At 47.9% G+C, this 15,260-nt stretch overlaps 4 protein-coding genes across 4 annotated transcripts; 1 reads left to right on the top strand and 3 right to left on the bottom strand.

The window, feature by feature from the left end:
* Window positions 1–225: 225 nt before the first annotated feature.
* On the bottom strand, window positions 226–2,482 carry BHQ10_006950 (uncharacterized protein; the record flags this gene model as incomplete). The annotated part of the gene is made up of 2 exons (XM_040879592.1): window positions 226–1,273; window positions 1,818–2,482. The coding sequence occupies 2 exons, from the start codon at window positions 2,480–2,482 to the stop codon at window positions 226–228; spliced, it is 1,713 nt and encodes a 570-aa protein (XP_040735454.1).
* A 2,175-nt stretch (window positions 2,483–4,657) lies between these two features.
* BHQ10_006949 (uncharacterized protein) lies at window positions 4,658–6,094 on the bottom strand (the record flags this gene model as incomplete). The annotated part of the gene is made up of 1 exon (XM_040879590.1): window positions 4,658–6,094. One exon carries the CDS (start codon window positions 6,092–6,094, stop codon window positions 4,658–4,660), a length of 1,437 nt encoding a protein of 478 aa, XP_040735453.1.
* A 677-nt stretch (window positions 6,095–6,771) lies between these two features.
* On the top strand, window positions 6,772–11,611 carry BHQ10_006948 (uncharacterized protein; the record flags this gene model as incomplete). Its single annotated transcript, XM_040879589.1, has 8 exons — window positions 6,772–6,877; window positions 6,926–7,471; window positions 7,529–7,629; window positions 8,833–8,975; window positions 9,039–9,136; window positions 9,196–9,589; window positions 9,642–11,313; window positions 11,378–11,611. The coding sequence occupies 8 exons, from the start codon at window positions 6,772–6,774 to the stop codon at window positions 11,609–11,611; spliced, it is 3,294 nt and encodes a 1,097-aa protein (XP_040735452.1).
* A 186-nt stretch (window positions 11,612–11,797) lies between these two features.
* On the bottom strand, window positions 11,798–13,770 carry BHQ10_006947 (uncharacterized protein; the record flags this gene model as incomplete). The annotated part of the gene is made up of 4 exons (XM_040879588.1): window positions 11,798–11,950; window positions 12,003–13,327; window positions 13,386–13,715; window positions 13,767–13,770. 4 exons carry the CDS (start codon window positions 13,768–13,770, stop codon window positions 11,798–11,800), a joined length of 1,812 nt encoding a protein of 603 aa, XP_040735451.1.
* Window positions 13,771–15,260: the final 1,490 nt, after the last annotated feature.

Genomic DNA, 15,260 nt, shown 5'->3' with positions numbered 1-15,260 from the left:
ACGCCATTTTCGCTCTCATTCGTCTAGATTCGTCCATATGCAAGTCATCACATGTCAACTTATCGGATATTTTGACTGTCTAAAGAGCGGTTCAGTTTGGATATATGCATATATATAAAATTGATTATAGGATTATATACTCTATCGCTATATGCGTCTATGAATTAGCAGTATTCTATTATGTCGACAGTCCGGCTTCCGCAAAACGATATATTTTCCCCAGACTTATTTCGAAGCCACAGGCCAGATAGTCCATCCAACAGCAATGCACACTTTGAGGAATCCAGAAATCCACAAAGCACTCTGCATCTCAGCATCACTACGACATAGCCAACCTGCCGCGATCGCGCCGACAACAATAGCCACACCSGAGCCGATACGTCTGTTGCGTTTGACGTTCTTCGTGACACCGTCCGCGAGACCCGGATCGGATGCAATATCAAAGTACACCGAAGTCAACACCACGGTCGGCAACTCATTGAACCCCATTCCACGACTAGCCGAAATCTGTCCACCGAACTGGAAAGCCAAGATCGCGATAGGAATCAATTCCAAAAATAGCGGTCCGCTGGTAGGTTGATTATTGATGTCGTGTGGAATCGTATCAGCTTGTATGATTGCAGCCGCAATGAACACGAAAATAGCCTGAATAGCGAAACAGACGGTCAAGGTACCCCTCTTCCGGTTTCCGACTGCTCGCATAATCTTTGCAAACACGTACGATCCAGTGAAAAATCCGCAGATCGATACCAACGACTTCAGCCATCCGTACGGTTTGTTCATAGGTATACCCGAAGCACCCAATCCCACGAAAATTGTGTTTCCGGTTTGCATGCTGATGAAACATCCAAAGGAGGCATAAACGACACCGTCGCATAGACCGGTGGTCAACGAGCAGAGAATAAATACGATATCTGCATGGTTTGTGCTGACAATTTCACCCCAACGGCCGCGTCGCGCGGGTTTTTGGTCGAGGATTTGGTCGTCTTCCTCCTTGGCGAGGTGTCCGTTTGTGTTGTTGGCTGCTTCGAGGTCATCTCCGGGTTTGACAGTATTTTCTAAAGGTGCTGCTACGGTCGTAGATGTCGCATTTTCGGGGATATCAAGCGCTGGCCCGCTTTCTAATTTCTGATCGAGGACGCCGGGTTGTGCCATCGTCCCTCGGTAATCGCGTTTCTCTCCGAGGCGACACGATGCGATCGGACGGTCGGGGAATTGATCAATTCGTGAGGACGAGCAGCGATCGTGCGTACAGTGCAGAGGCGCCCAATGGCTATAGTGTCACGAAATTGTGCAGTGAAAGAGAGAGCGATAAAGAAGTGAACAGGGGAGTTGTAAAAATTTTCTGATCACGACATCGGAGTTCATTACGGGTAAACACTAAATAATAAACTGCTTGTTGGCCATCGGAGGATCACCGGAGAGCGGCAGAGATAAGCTTACTTACCTGTTATCGATTGGCGGCTATCGGCCAGGAACCGGGCCGAGCACGAGAATGCCCAGCCCTAGCCCTAGCCCTAATGCAGTCTGTTTCTGTTCATCAGATGGACGGGCGAGATTGAACCCTATGCGAGGTTGGTAAGTTTACAGGCAAAAAGGATAATCATTATGTAATTACTGTCCATCTAACTAATATTCAGCTCTTCACATAGTATGGAATATCGACCTTGCATGGCTGGAGAAACCCTTAGGGTTGCTGCATTTCATTAGAAAGAATCCTGCCCTAAATTGTAGGCAACTCCTCACTTAGTTTTCAGGTCATTATATCCATTTCACATTCATATTCGGGACAAGTAATCTAAGATCTAGTTCTATACTTTTCAAAATGCTGAGTAATCTCGAACATGCTCTCCGGCCACCAGTCCGCGTCCCTATTCCACAAACACATTGGCCAATGTGCCTCTTTCTTAAAAGACACGATTTGACCAAGCTCCCAAGTGCCAATGTCACCAATCCACCACACATTATCCAGCAATACAACCAAGACAAGCCAATGAGCAAATATATCGACGGCAAGCTGGTGCGCTGTACTAAGATTTGGTGTCGTCCAACACATCTGATCGCTGTCCGGTGCATTATTGGGTTGAATCAGGCTGAGCATCTCTTCGACTAAGTTCAGAAACTTGGTGGGAACTTTGTGGATAAAAGCCATAATATACCTGCGAGGGAGCGGCGAAGGTACCATAGACGTGATGCTGGCTGTGTATCTCCGCAACCAGGGGGAGACCTCGGACAATTGTCCTACAGGGTCAACATCGACTTCGAAAGACAGTGGTGTAGTTGGAGTCAAATCGCCGGCAGGAAATGTCTCTGAGACAATGTTGCTGAGTATGCTCAAGGCGACAAAGCACGCTTGAATCTCGGGATTACCGTGAATGGCTGAGCTGTCGAAACCGCCTAGTTCGTTGCTCGCTTCAAGGATGGCTCTGTCCCTGGCTCGTCTGCGTAATTTTATTAAGGCGGTGCCTACCGTAGAAGCCATTATGGGGTATAGGGCATGATTTATTGGGTTTCTGTGCAGCTCGTTTCGGGAAGATCGTTGATAATCGTAGTGGAGCTGCGAACTGTTCCTTGTAATGAGCTGATCGGGCGAATGATCTGTACTGAACTGTACTGCGTCCCTTGGCGAATGAGTATCTTTAAGAAGCCCATCATAAGCCAGATGCACAGCACGAAAGAGGCTAATCCACTGAGAATCCCTAGGTATTAAACCTTGCTGCAGTTGGTCACCCAACGTTGCGGTTTTAGCTAGCCAAATACGAGCACAGTGGCTACCAGAACCATACATTCCCATCATGGCCGCATTTGCTAGGATATGGTCATAATTCTTGGTCTGGGGAAGTGTCGCTTGGACCTCTCGTAGAGATTCCATGTGATATCCATTTGCAAGTGATAAAAGCTCTATGACTTGGCCACGGTCTTCATGGGATGCCGATGGTTGATTGATGATATCGAGACATTTGCATACTGCCGATAATGCTAACACAGATTTCATCAGAGGCTTGCTCTGACAGGCTAGATTGGGAATGCCAATTTGTAGAGTGTGTTGCTCTTCGTCGCCCACGGTCAAATCCTTGCTAGTATGATCGAGGTAGTGTTGAAATAGTTCAAAATCTACAGGCGCAAGCGTCTGCGCTGCCTGTAATATCAAATTTGAATCAAGCCTTCGGTCTTTTCTCGGCAGCGCAGCCACCATTTGAGATGAAGCAAAGCTTGATATGGATGATATCGGGCTTCCAGACGAATGGTCCGAATCTCCGGGACTGCCTGGTCTTGATCCGTGCTGTAGGAGAAATGGATCTATAAGCTCCATCAAGAAGTCATCCGGTAACACAGAGTCTGGCTTTCTTTTGGGATATTGACAGTTCAGATTCATCTTCTCGCATCTTGAGCATTTCGGTAAATGCTCGTCGCACTGTGCCGTCGTTAGGAATCTATCACCTTTGATCGTATATTTGAATTTTGTGCTTACCTTGATTCTGCGCTGTTTGCATTTTGTGCAGCCATACCTGGACTTTTTGTGGGATCGTCGTGTCTTAAACCCAACTGCCTCGGGGCTTGAATTTTGGTTCACGCTATTATTGTTCTTCGACATGTTGTACCGCGCGCTATGTTCGAGATATTTTGATATCGTGGATCTCAACCACGGGTTCGTTCGTGATTATTATATTCATGGTCATAATCACTGTAGAACAGATCTCCTCTAGCTACTACCTACCTATCTAGGAGAATGAGGGAAACCGGCACCTCGGGACACAGCCTCATATATTTGGAATTGAATTGTCCATTGAAGAATCATCAATCCTCTTGACGTCACGAGAGCTGAACTTGTCGATACTTGGCATTAAATATTTAAGCATACTAAATGTCACCGAACGTCTTCATTAATCTCGTTTTTCTCCCTAACTGTCATCTTCTCCGCGCTACTCCGTGCCGGATCACCGAATAACCTCTACGACCATACCCGAAACCGTTTAAAGTCATTGGGGCCTATGTGCGGCTAACGTGGATAGGTATGGTGCCCTAGCCCCCAATGACAAATATTTGAGAGTCTAAGCCTCAACCAAATTAAAGATTTCTCCATCGTGACAAATTCTTCAGATCCCAAGGTTGACCAATCGTGCTGAAATTCGCGACCGGGTTTGAGCTTTATGCAAGTGCGTATTCGGTAGTTGACGAATTCGCGTTGCATTACGTGAGCAATGATCGATTAAGTCAGGCTTCTTATGCGTTGATTATCGAAACATTTGTACGAGCCGGCCAATAAGCTGTTAGTGATTTGAAGTTTGACGGGTAGTCTATTTTGCTGCGCACTTGCATCTACGAGCCGGCCAATGACCTCCACAATCCAGAACTTATTCGATCTAGAAGGTCTTGGTATTTCTACGGCGCTTTGACAAGGCCGCCAATGGAAAGTATGCCAAATGTCCAAGAATCCCTCCATAAAGGAAAGTGATCTAGAAACCATCAAGAGCGAATGACTGAGCTACGTCAGATTGATGATAAATAGTATCATCTTATTTCAATGTTCTGGCCACTGCTTGCTTCTAGTTATATGTCCAGCTCCATTGCATTATCTGTCACATATGCAATTAGAGATCCACAATCAAGAGCATGATCACACTCTAGCAAATCCAGCTGGATACTCAGCATTAAATCAGAGACCATATTTCCAGCTCTCTTCGACACTAGCCCAACCCTCCAGAAAGTTTGGATATGCAGTCTGGAAAGTGTCGGCTGTACGGAATCCATTCACCGCACTTTTGACACATCCAGCTTTTGGTGCCGGTGTGCCAGTCAACCGATCTTTAATCCATGGCAGCCACTTCATCTGACTAGCCTGAATGCTGGGGAAATGATCCATAGCTGAGTAAGTGACTAACTCCAGTGACTCACTCCAATGTTCCTGCTTCAACATCGTGCAAGTGTCGTCTACCGCAGGCTCGACCGCGTCGAAGAGAGGAACCACAATGTCCGCTTCGCCGGAGATGATGAGTAATGGACCCTTGAATTGTTTTCGACCACTTTCTGACAATTTGGCATATTCCTGAACCGTGGGGGAGTCATACCAGTTGGGAACAGCTAGTTCGTCGGTGGTTACATTGGTAAAGGCAAGAGCGTCTGTGGGTAAGCACCCATCCAAGGGCTCCAGGACATTGAACCATCTATCGTAGGACACAGGAGTCAAACCAGTATAGTTATACGCAGGGAAGGCGGCTGTCACTGCAGAAATAAGTTTTGGCTGCCCGGCAATGATTACCTGAGCCCAAGGCTCGGTGATGTTACTGAAAGCGTCTTTGAGATGGTCGATTGTCCGCGTAGTGGGTGCAATTGCAACAGAGCCCTTGTATCCAGCAATTGGTTCCTTGACCTGTTTCTCTGCAAAAGCCCAAGTTGCTCCTCCACCTTGAGAATGGCCCATGGCGACGAAGGGGCCGTTCGCTGTCAGAATACTGGGAAATGCTTTTCGGGCGGCTATGATGGCGTTGGCGAGATCGTTGGCTTGCGCTGGTCCGTTTAGCCAAGGATGTCCTATCTTTTGTCCATTGGGCAAAGTGTCGACGCCGAGTCCGGCATAGTCTGGTGCTACAACCACCATGCCTTGAAGAGCAAGGGTGAAGGGAGCCTGGAAGTGGTACTGAAGGTTGCGGTAGTTACTTGGTGCACACCCTCTGAGTACGCCAGAGGTACCATGAGCCCATGCCACCATTGGATATCCTTTGCCGGGGATTTCGAGTGGTGTATACGGCCATAGGATATATGCAGAAGTCGGGAGAGTAGTACCGTTTTGATCGTTGGTGGTGTAAATGATCCGAGACATAGTGAGACCACTAGGAATACTGTAGTTCGCGAGCTCGGTCACCGGCTCGACAGTGAGGATACTTCCGGGAGAAAGCTTGGAAGAAAAGTTGGAAGGGGCTTGGTAGAATGAGAAATCACGCGAGGCATGCTGGTCGATTTCCCACGAGTTGCCATTTTGCACCGTCTCTAAGCAGAGGGCATCGCAAGTCGAACTTGTCTCAGCGCAAGCTGTGATAGACACACCAACCCCGATGAGGGCTATGAGTAACTGGAAAGGAAAGCGTGATAACATTGTGTATCCAATTCTCAGGTTTGTTATTGATAATCGAGGTTATTCCGGAATGTTAGTCTCGTTCTTGTGCAAATGAGAGGATTGCTTACCCCTTTATATCTTTCTTCGTGAGCCATCAACGTTGGATGCCCATGTGGACTCTTGACATATTGTTCACAAGCCAACTTCATCTGCTATAGCATTCATCGTCGATGTCCCACTCGCTGAGAATTGAAATTGGCCCTTCATACGTCGACATGACTAACTAAGAGGTTAATGAGATAAAAAAGGCAAGTTATTCTTGTCATAAAATGATTTGGAATTGATTCTAAATGCGTACTGCGTATAGTCGTCTTTTCTTAATGGGAATGACGAGCCAAGCAAATCCTCCTTCTTAGACCTACTCATATGTATGAGTAAATAATGTGCACTCAATACACAGGGGAAAAGCTCTTCGTGATTCACGTATAGAATACGCTACGTATGGTTCGTTTTTAAGGAGGCTGAATACGCGCTGATCGTGGGGTCCGGGGATGCGAATACGCTCGTGGCTTGGTACCTGGGCCGAATACGCTCTGTGATCCGCAATATGTACACACCTACAACTATAAATAAGTACGTCTTTCATGGATGAAAAGATTATATCCAGAGTTCAGTCATACCAATCAAAGACAAAACAAGCATAAGTTTTCACAAACATGAAGCTCACCTTGTTTCTCGAAGTATACGTATTTAGCGTTGCCGCACACGGCTGGCAACTCCCTCCTAAAGGCCATGAATGGCATCCACCTGTGACCGGAGACAGTAAGTCTTCCTATACCTCTTCCTTGACTCCAACTGACAAGATAAAAGGCCGCTCGCCCTGCCCCGGTCTCAACGTAATGGCAAACCACGGCTTCCTTCCCCGTTCAGGCAAAAACATCGACCTCGCTGCAGTCCGAGACGGTGTCAGCCAAGCCTACAACTTCGCTCCCACCACATTCGACAGCGCCTTTGAGCAAGCTATAGATCTGGGAGTCTCTACCACCGGTAACGCATCGACTTTTCACCTTGAGGATCTCAAGAAGCATGATGCCGTCGAGTTCGATGGGTCATTGTCACGCAACGACGCATACTTTGGAGACGATAATAGCTTCAACCATGCCATTTGGTGGACTACAGCACTCAGACTTGGTTTGTATGATTATGGGCTTTTTGGAAATAATACACATGTCAATGTTGAGACGGCTGCTAGAGCACGTGCTGCTCGCGTGCGAGATGCAAAGGCGGTTAATCCGAAGTTCAATGCGTCCGCCAACGAATTGACCGGTAGTCCCGGTACAACAGCTCTATATCTGGCTACTTTGTGGGATGATGCGGCAGATGCAGCACCAAAGGCATGGATCAGAGCTTTCTTCGGTGAGCCTTATGTTTCTATTTGGTTTCTTAGTGTCATGCTAATGTTTGGTGTGACAGAGAACGAGCGCATCCCGTATCTCGAGGGATACCAACCCCCTACGGTAGCGAGGGACGGTTCTACTATCGGTGAGCTGTTTGCGAGAGTTACTGCGGTCAATGTTTCCGATATACTCGGCTAGACTGGCTATTCTGCTTTACGATGTTCCAGGATTGAGCATGTTACGAGGCTCTTGAAGTGCTTGACATTCATTACCTCTACACTTTCTTTTAGAGCACACTCACTTATCAAGCTTGCTTGGTGAGCCTTTTTCATACAGACCAGATATCTAATGAAATAGATTTTATATCTGTTTTTTCGACAATTGCATTATCTAATCGCAGTAAAGGAAAAGTGAACTACGTGAACCTCACACTCGAAGAGTGCTATACTGTAACAAAAGATCCTAAACAGTCAAATTACTAATAATATGAGACAAAGCTTTCTGTCTCATTCTAGTACATTATTTCTCGTTTCTCGCATAGTTTGAATCATTCGAAATCATGGGCACATTAGGGTTTTGAGGGTTACCGAAATTAGGGCTTTTGATCGTTGGCTTCCCCGATAAGTGAAATATGTCCAAACTACGAAGGCATACTCTACAGCTTCATAATCTAAATCGACAATTTAAGACTACTGAAGGTTACTAGGTGATTTGCAGTATATGAGTCGAATGTCTTGAGCATTTAAATGCAGCTTAACCATGATGAGCGATATAATTGATCAGGCACCTAAGAAGTCATCATCCTATACAAATAGAACTCAGGATATCAATATTCAAAGACCCGGTAGGTAGATCTGTACACATACATGCATATTAAAATTACGTAATGGAAAATCCGCAGATCCAGAATACATTCAGAATGCCAGAGTAGGAAGTCAACAGCCAGGGTGAAGGACGACAGTGTCCACCACGGAACATGCTTGGAAGGAAGGGATAAATACAATTAATTTCTTCCTTGTAAGTAATCACAAACACAGCAAGCCAGGCACGTGTAATCTCCCGGCAAGGGAAAGGCAGTGACTGGACACAAGAAAAATAAACATACGTCGGGTGATGCAAGGAATGTGCGTACCTGGATACCCGTCGACCTTGAATGATGTGATGACATGATTGAGAACTCCTATATTAGTCCGTCGCTCGACCGTGCAATTGCGTCTTTGAGATGCTTTTGTTCTACTTTTCTATTCTGCCAGAATTTATGAATAGATATGATAATGCGTGCATTCTGGTGGACGGCGTTATTGAGTTCCTCGGTACTCGTTGCAGGACAGGTGAGCACACCCATATTCTACTATTCCGTACCTGTCTAATCGAAAGAAGGATAATGAACCATACTCACCACCATACTATCCCTCGCCCTGGGGAGACGGCGAAGGCGAATGGGCAGACGCATATGAGAAGGCGAGAGAGTTCGTGAGCCAGCTTACTCTTCCCGAGAAAGTGAATCTGACGACGGGTACTGGGTGAGTCTATCTTTCATTTTGTGATTTAATAGAGAATGAATTAGTATGACTGACTAGGCGAAGGTGGATGCAAGGCTCTTGCGTCGGCGAAACAGGTTCAATCCCACGACTTGGATTTCGAGGACTCTGTCTCCAAGATGGGCCTATGGGCATACGATTCAGTGAGCCCTTGCCCACAAGCCACTAGAAAAAAAAATAACGACTAACTGAAGGCACAAAGGTGACTACAATTCTGCCTTCCCCGCCGGTGTCAACGTAGCCGCAACCTGGGACCGCTCCCTGGCGTATCTCCGCGGCCTCGCCATGGGCAAAGAATTCAACTCCAAAGGCGTCGACATCCAACTCGGCCCAGTTTCAGGCCCCTTGGGCAGAACACCTGAAGGAGGCCGGAATTGGGAAGGATTCAGTCCCGACCCGGTGAATACGGGCGTAATGATGGCCGAGACAATAAAGGGTATACAAGAAGCGGGCGTAATTGCATGCGCGAAACATTATATACTTAATGAGCAGGAGCATTTCAGGTTGGTAGGGGAGGCGAAGGGGTATGGTTATAATATTACTGCGAGTGCGAGTAGTAATGTGGATGATAGGACGATGCATGAGTTGTATTTATGGTATGTCTACCCCTTATGTGTCCTGGTGAATTGCGTCAGCTAATCTTCAAAGGCCATTCGCAGACGCAGTACGCGCCGGGGTTGGATCAATCATGTGCTCTTACAATCAGGTCAACAACAGCTACGCATGCGCAAATAGCTACACATTGAACAGGCTTCTCAAAGGCGAGCTCGATTTCCAGGGCTTTGTCATGAGTGATTGGGGCGCTCATACATCGGGCGTAAGTAGTACTCTTGCCGGCCTCGACATGTCCATGCCCGGTGACACCTCGTTCGACTCTGGTGACTCGTACTGGGGCGCAAACTTGACCATTTCAGTCGTCAACGGCACTGTTCCTACGTATCGGATTGATGATATGGCAGTTCGCATAATGGCTGCATACTACAAAGTCGGCAGGGACAAATTTCAGGTTCCTATCAACTTCAATTCATGGACTCGTGATGAGTACGGACCGATATATGCTGCTGCAGGACCGGAGTACGGGGTTGGTAAAGTCAATGAGCGAGTCGATGTACGCGGTAACCATGCCTCATTGATTCGCAAGATCGGAGCGGCGAGTGTAGTTCTTCTCAAAAACACAGACAGCGTCCTTCCACTCAGTGGCAAAGAGAAATTCACCGCGATCTTCGGCTCGGACGCCCGCGCTGATCCAGTAGGTATCAACGGCTGTGCTGATCATGGCTGCGACAACGGCACCCTTGCCATAGGTTGGGGAAGCGGTACAAGCAATTTCCCCTACATCGTGACACCGGAAGACGCCATCAAGCAAGAAATCCTAAGCAAAGGGGTTGGCATCGTCGATTCCGTGGCCGATGACTGGGCATACGACAAGATCCAAGTCCTTGCCTCTCAAGCCGATGTGGCCCTTGTGTTCGTCAACTCTGACTCAGGCGAAAACTTCATCGTCGTTGACGGCAATGAAGGTGATCGCAACAACCTGACCCTTTGGCGAGACGGTGACAAACTCATCGAAACGGTTGCTTCTCAAAATAACAACACCGTCGTCGTGATTCACAGCGGCGGGCCCGTTCTTGTGGGCGATTGGTACAATAATTCAAATGTGACCGCGATCCTCTGGGCAGGTATGCCTGGTCAAGAAAGCGGAAATTCTATCGCAGACGTCTTGTATGGCTATGTCAACCCAGGCGGCAAAAGTCCCTTTACATGGGGCACAGCACGCGAGGATTACAGTACAGATGTCCTGTATACACCCAACAACGGAGTCAACGCTCCACAGATCGATTTCACAGAGGGACTCTTTATTGATTATCGTGGCTTTGATAGAGCCAATGTCACGCCCATTTATGAGTTTGGGTTTGGTTTGAGTTATACGACATTCGAATACCAAAATATCAGAATCAGGCCCCTTCAAAACGCAGCCCCTTATACGCCCACGACTGGCTTCACGGCACCTGCACCAGTAGCCTCAAATTTCAGCACGGATTGGTCTGACTACCTCTTCCCCCGTTTCATTCGCAGAGTCCCGTTGTTTCTATATCCATGGCTGAACACGACAGACCCAGCTGCATCATCCGGTGATCCAGACTACGGCCTCCAGGCCAATGAATATCTACCCGAGAACGCGACATCTGCCTCTCCGCAGCCTTTGCTTGCAGCTGGAGGCGCGCCAGGCGGAAATCCAGGGTTGTACGAGGAGGTCGCCATCGTGACTGCTGATATTACCAACACCGGGTCTGTGGCGGGKGATGAAGTTCCTCAACTTGTAAGTCTCCTTTCACTCTTTCTAACGGTATGTAATAATCTGATCTGATTGTCATTTTGTAAAGTATATATCACACGGCGGCCCCGATGATCCTCCCGTCGTCCTTCGAGGCTTTGATCGCATCTCGCTCCGACCACAGGAAACGAAAGAATTCAGCGTCGTACTGACGCGCCGCGACATCTCGAACTGGGATGTTGTTTTACAAGACTGGGTTGTGACGCGGTATCCTAAGACGGTTTATGTGGGCAGTTCGTCGAGGGAGTTGTTGTTGGAGGCGGGGKTGCCTGATTTATTTTAATACGTATAGACATGTGTATAATGGTATAGTATTAATGGTTGGCTATTGTATAGTCCAGGAATATGCAGCCAATCGATAGATTTTACACGCATGAATATAATTATTCATCGCTCAATTCCCACTATTACAGTATTTATTCAGTATTCACTCTCCTCACCAATGTGCATTATAAGAAGTCTCGTCCGATTAGACCTTGATCTCTTGAGCCTCTTTGGTCGCAGGTGACTCCTCAACGATCTCATTGGTGATGAAATCCTCGTGGTTCAAGTGGCGGAAATGAATGTTCAGCCAGATGGTCTGGATGACGAGAGCGACGGCAGGTGCAGCCCAGAGCCAGACCTAGAAGACGTTAGCTTTCATTGTCATATACGATAGAAGAAAGAAGACTTACGAGGTAAGGGTCGACCTGGACAGGAAGCAGGATTTCACCAAGGGCAGAGGAAAGAGCAGTCATAAACAAGAAGATAGCCATAACGAGACCTCGCATCGAAGGAGGTGCGCGCGAGTAGGCAAGTTCGTAGGCAGTGACGTTGGCAAAGCACTCGGACATGGCGCTCAAAGAGTTGTTAGGAATCTGCCACCAGATCGAGATATTTGCAACGGTGTCGCAGGTAGAAGCATAGTATCCGCAAGGAGACAGCTTGTACACGTAGTGCTGCACAATAGCGCCCGCGGCACTGGAAAGGGCAGCCAGGAGGAAACCAATAGTCAATCGGTCGATAGGTCCCAACTTAATACCAAAGCGGTGCAACGTGGGATAAAACACATAACTGAGGAACGGCACAAAGACAATGATGGTGAGAGGGTTGAAGTTGTTGAGCAAGTCGTTGGGGGCACCATTGGTGACCATGGCAGCTCCCTGGTTAGATGGGACAGATCCAATACCGCCGTCGTTCAAGTTGTAGATGGGAAAGAAGAAGAAGATGTGGCATGCGTCGATGGTTCGCTTGACATCGTCGACCAGTTTGTCGCTCCAGCTAACTGTGATACCTTGCTGGGCCAAGACAGAAGGTTTGGCAGAGTCCCAGAATCCTTTCTTCCAAAATTGGAATTTGCTCTTCTTGAGAGCAGTTCCGACAATCTTGAAGGCGCTGGTGAGGTCGGAGCCAGATGGGGGAGACTTCTTGGTACGCTTGTACATGACGAACAACAAAATGGGGAGAAGGAAGTAGATGATMCCCGAAATCAAAAAGGSGAGCCAGTAGCCAACGTCCTTCTCGGCGTAGGAAGTTGCAAGCATGTAAAAGGCACCGACGTTGACGGAACCATAGAAGATGAGCATAGTGCGAGTCGCCGTCAGCTCAGGAGAGACAATTACCTTCTCACCACTCTTCAAGGTTTTAACAAACTCCTTAGAGTGGAGTGTTTGATCGAGAACGGTAGGAGCGATGTTAGGCTTGAAGATACCGGCACCAACAGCCAAAATTAGAAGACCAATAATGAATGGAGGAGCGGCGTTTGCCGTTCCCCGTTGCAGGACAGAAGGAATGGCACCGATGATTTGGATGATGTGCGCAACACCACAAATCAAAACACCAACCACAATGGCATAATATCGACCGACTTTGACATCAGCCCACCAACCGCCGAAGATGGGGATAACGTAGGCAAGAAACTGGAAGAGCAGAACGAAACCAGAGGAGGCTTGAAGACCCATGTTTAGAGCACCAGCAGTCTCTTGGGTGCCTTTGGGAGGGGCACCAGCTCCATTTCCACCTGCCAGAATTAGAGTCGCGTCCATAGATAGCTGTGAGTAGATAGTAACAAGGCATACCTGCGGGAAGAGGGAACTCCACAAAGTTGGAGAAGATGTTCTGGGCACCATAGTACGAAGCACGCTCCGCAAACTCGACAAGACACAGCGCGAACGCGATATAGCTCAAGTCGTCAGAGACTTTGCGCAAAGTTGCCTTCTCCTCTGCAGTAGGGATAGGGAACTCATCGTCTCCCTCACTTGAGGAGGCGACGTCGCCAGAGTATGCGACTTTCTCGGTGTTGTCGTGAGGGATGTGGAGGGAGTCACGAGCGGCGATCTGCTCGACGACCTCTGGAGGAGGGCGAGTCGCGATCATGTCCGCGATGACATTTTCGCCTGCGTTGGTAGCTGTATGGAGTTAGAAACATGATTGAGCGAATGTCGTTGGTGTGAACAAACCCATCTTGAGATAGTGCGTGAGACGGAGACAGAGACAGACAGTGTAAAAAGGCTCTGGACTGCAAGAGCTGGTCGTCTGGAGGAAGGAAGACGGCTCAAATGAAGATGGCGGACGAGACGCTCTTTATCTGAACTGACACTAACAGAAACTACTGAGAACTGACAGGATTACATTCTGTACCATTGACTAAATTAGTTGAAATGATAAAATCTGGCGCACGTCGGGCCTAATGCCTAAGACGGGATAGAGACTGGAAAACACGTTTTCTCGAATGGATCCGCCTAGTGGAGAGGCAACTTGCAATAATATGTGTAATTTAATAATAAGATGATAAAGAACCAACATGATTGATTGATTGATTCATGCAAGTTCATGGCGCGGAGGGCGCTCTTTCAATTAGAATCCCTGATAAGACGATCTGATTTGGTAGGATTCTTTGTTACGCGAAGGGTTGCAATGAGACGACTCAGGTCACCCCCATTATGTCGCCGGTCGCCGCACTATCGCGAGCCATCCTAGACTCGCAAATTCCTGTACCGATGGGATCTCGATCAAAAGACATCTCCATGCAATTTTAGACTTGGCGCGTTGGCCAGAAAAGGAAGGTCGAACAAAAATCATCTTCTAGAAGTCGTTCAGATTATGGCCAAGCGCCAATTGGAGTTTCTCCGTCTGAGACGAACTGGTCCGTACAACACGGAGATGGCCAGAATAAGGGATCAAGGTCAGAGTGTGCCATTGCGTCCAAAGCAACGTACATGGCGCAAGGGCCCAAGGGGACGACGAGTAAGACGGAGGATTCGAGGGACGGCCCAGTGGGTACGTCGTCGGAACTTTGTGTTGAACTGATGCTGCGTCTTGATAAAAGCCAAGCAAAAATTGGCCGACATGATTGGACTTGACGCGGGGTTGTTAATCGACTAGCAGGTTAGCAACTGGCGCAAGATTTGCATATGTTTTGGTGATTATCGCGTCAACGTGAGTGGCTCGAGCGAACGGTTAGTACGGAGCGAGATGCAACGTTGGAAAAGAATGCCGGAACTGCTATCACTGGACAAGTCACCAGCATCTGTACGTATCGCTGTCGATGTACATTGAACGAGTATTGTCGTGGAAGTTGGAACAGTGTTATTTTCCTTGCATGGTCTCTAGTCTGCAGTTTCGGTGCGTATCGAAACATCAACTGCAAATTGCGGGATACACTAAGACCGTAATCTTTCTGTGTATCCGCCGAGGTGCACTGGTTCAGGACGAGGTCCAAGACATGAGGATTAGCTTTAGGTCGCACGACACTTGTGGCGTCGAGTGTCGAGCCTGCGATTGGCTTGGCCCCGTAGCTTAATTATCCTTATCGCAACAGGCTTCGATGTTTCGGTGGGAATACATCGCCCGTCTGTGGTCGGCGTTTGCAACTGCGCATATCGTCGGCGCAAACGAAAGACTAGCTGCTAGGGAGTATTATTGTAGGGTGGCGCTCGGAGGTTGGTCTTCAT

This window comes from Talaromyces amestolkiae (assembly GCF_001896365.1).
Source record: "Talaromyces amestolkiae strain CIB chromosome Unknown scaffold13.1, whole genome shotgun sequence".
Lineage (NCBI taxonomy): Eukaryota > Fungi > Ascomycota > Eurotiomycetes > Eurotiales > Trichocomaceae > Talaromyces > Talaromyces amestolkiae.
This window is presented reverse-complemented; position numbering and strand designations above follow the sequence as displayed.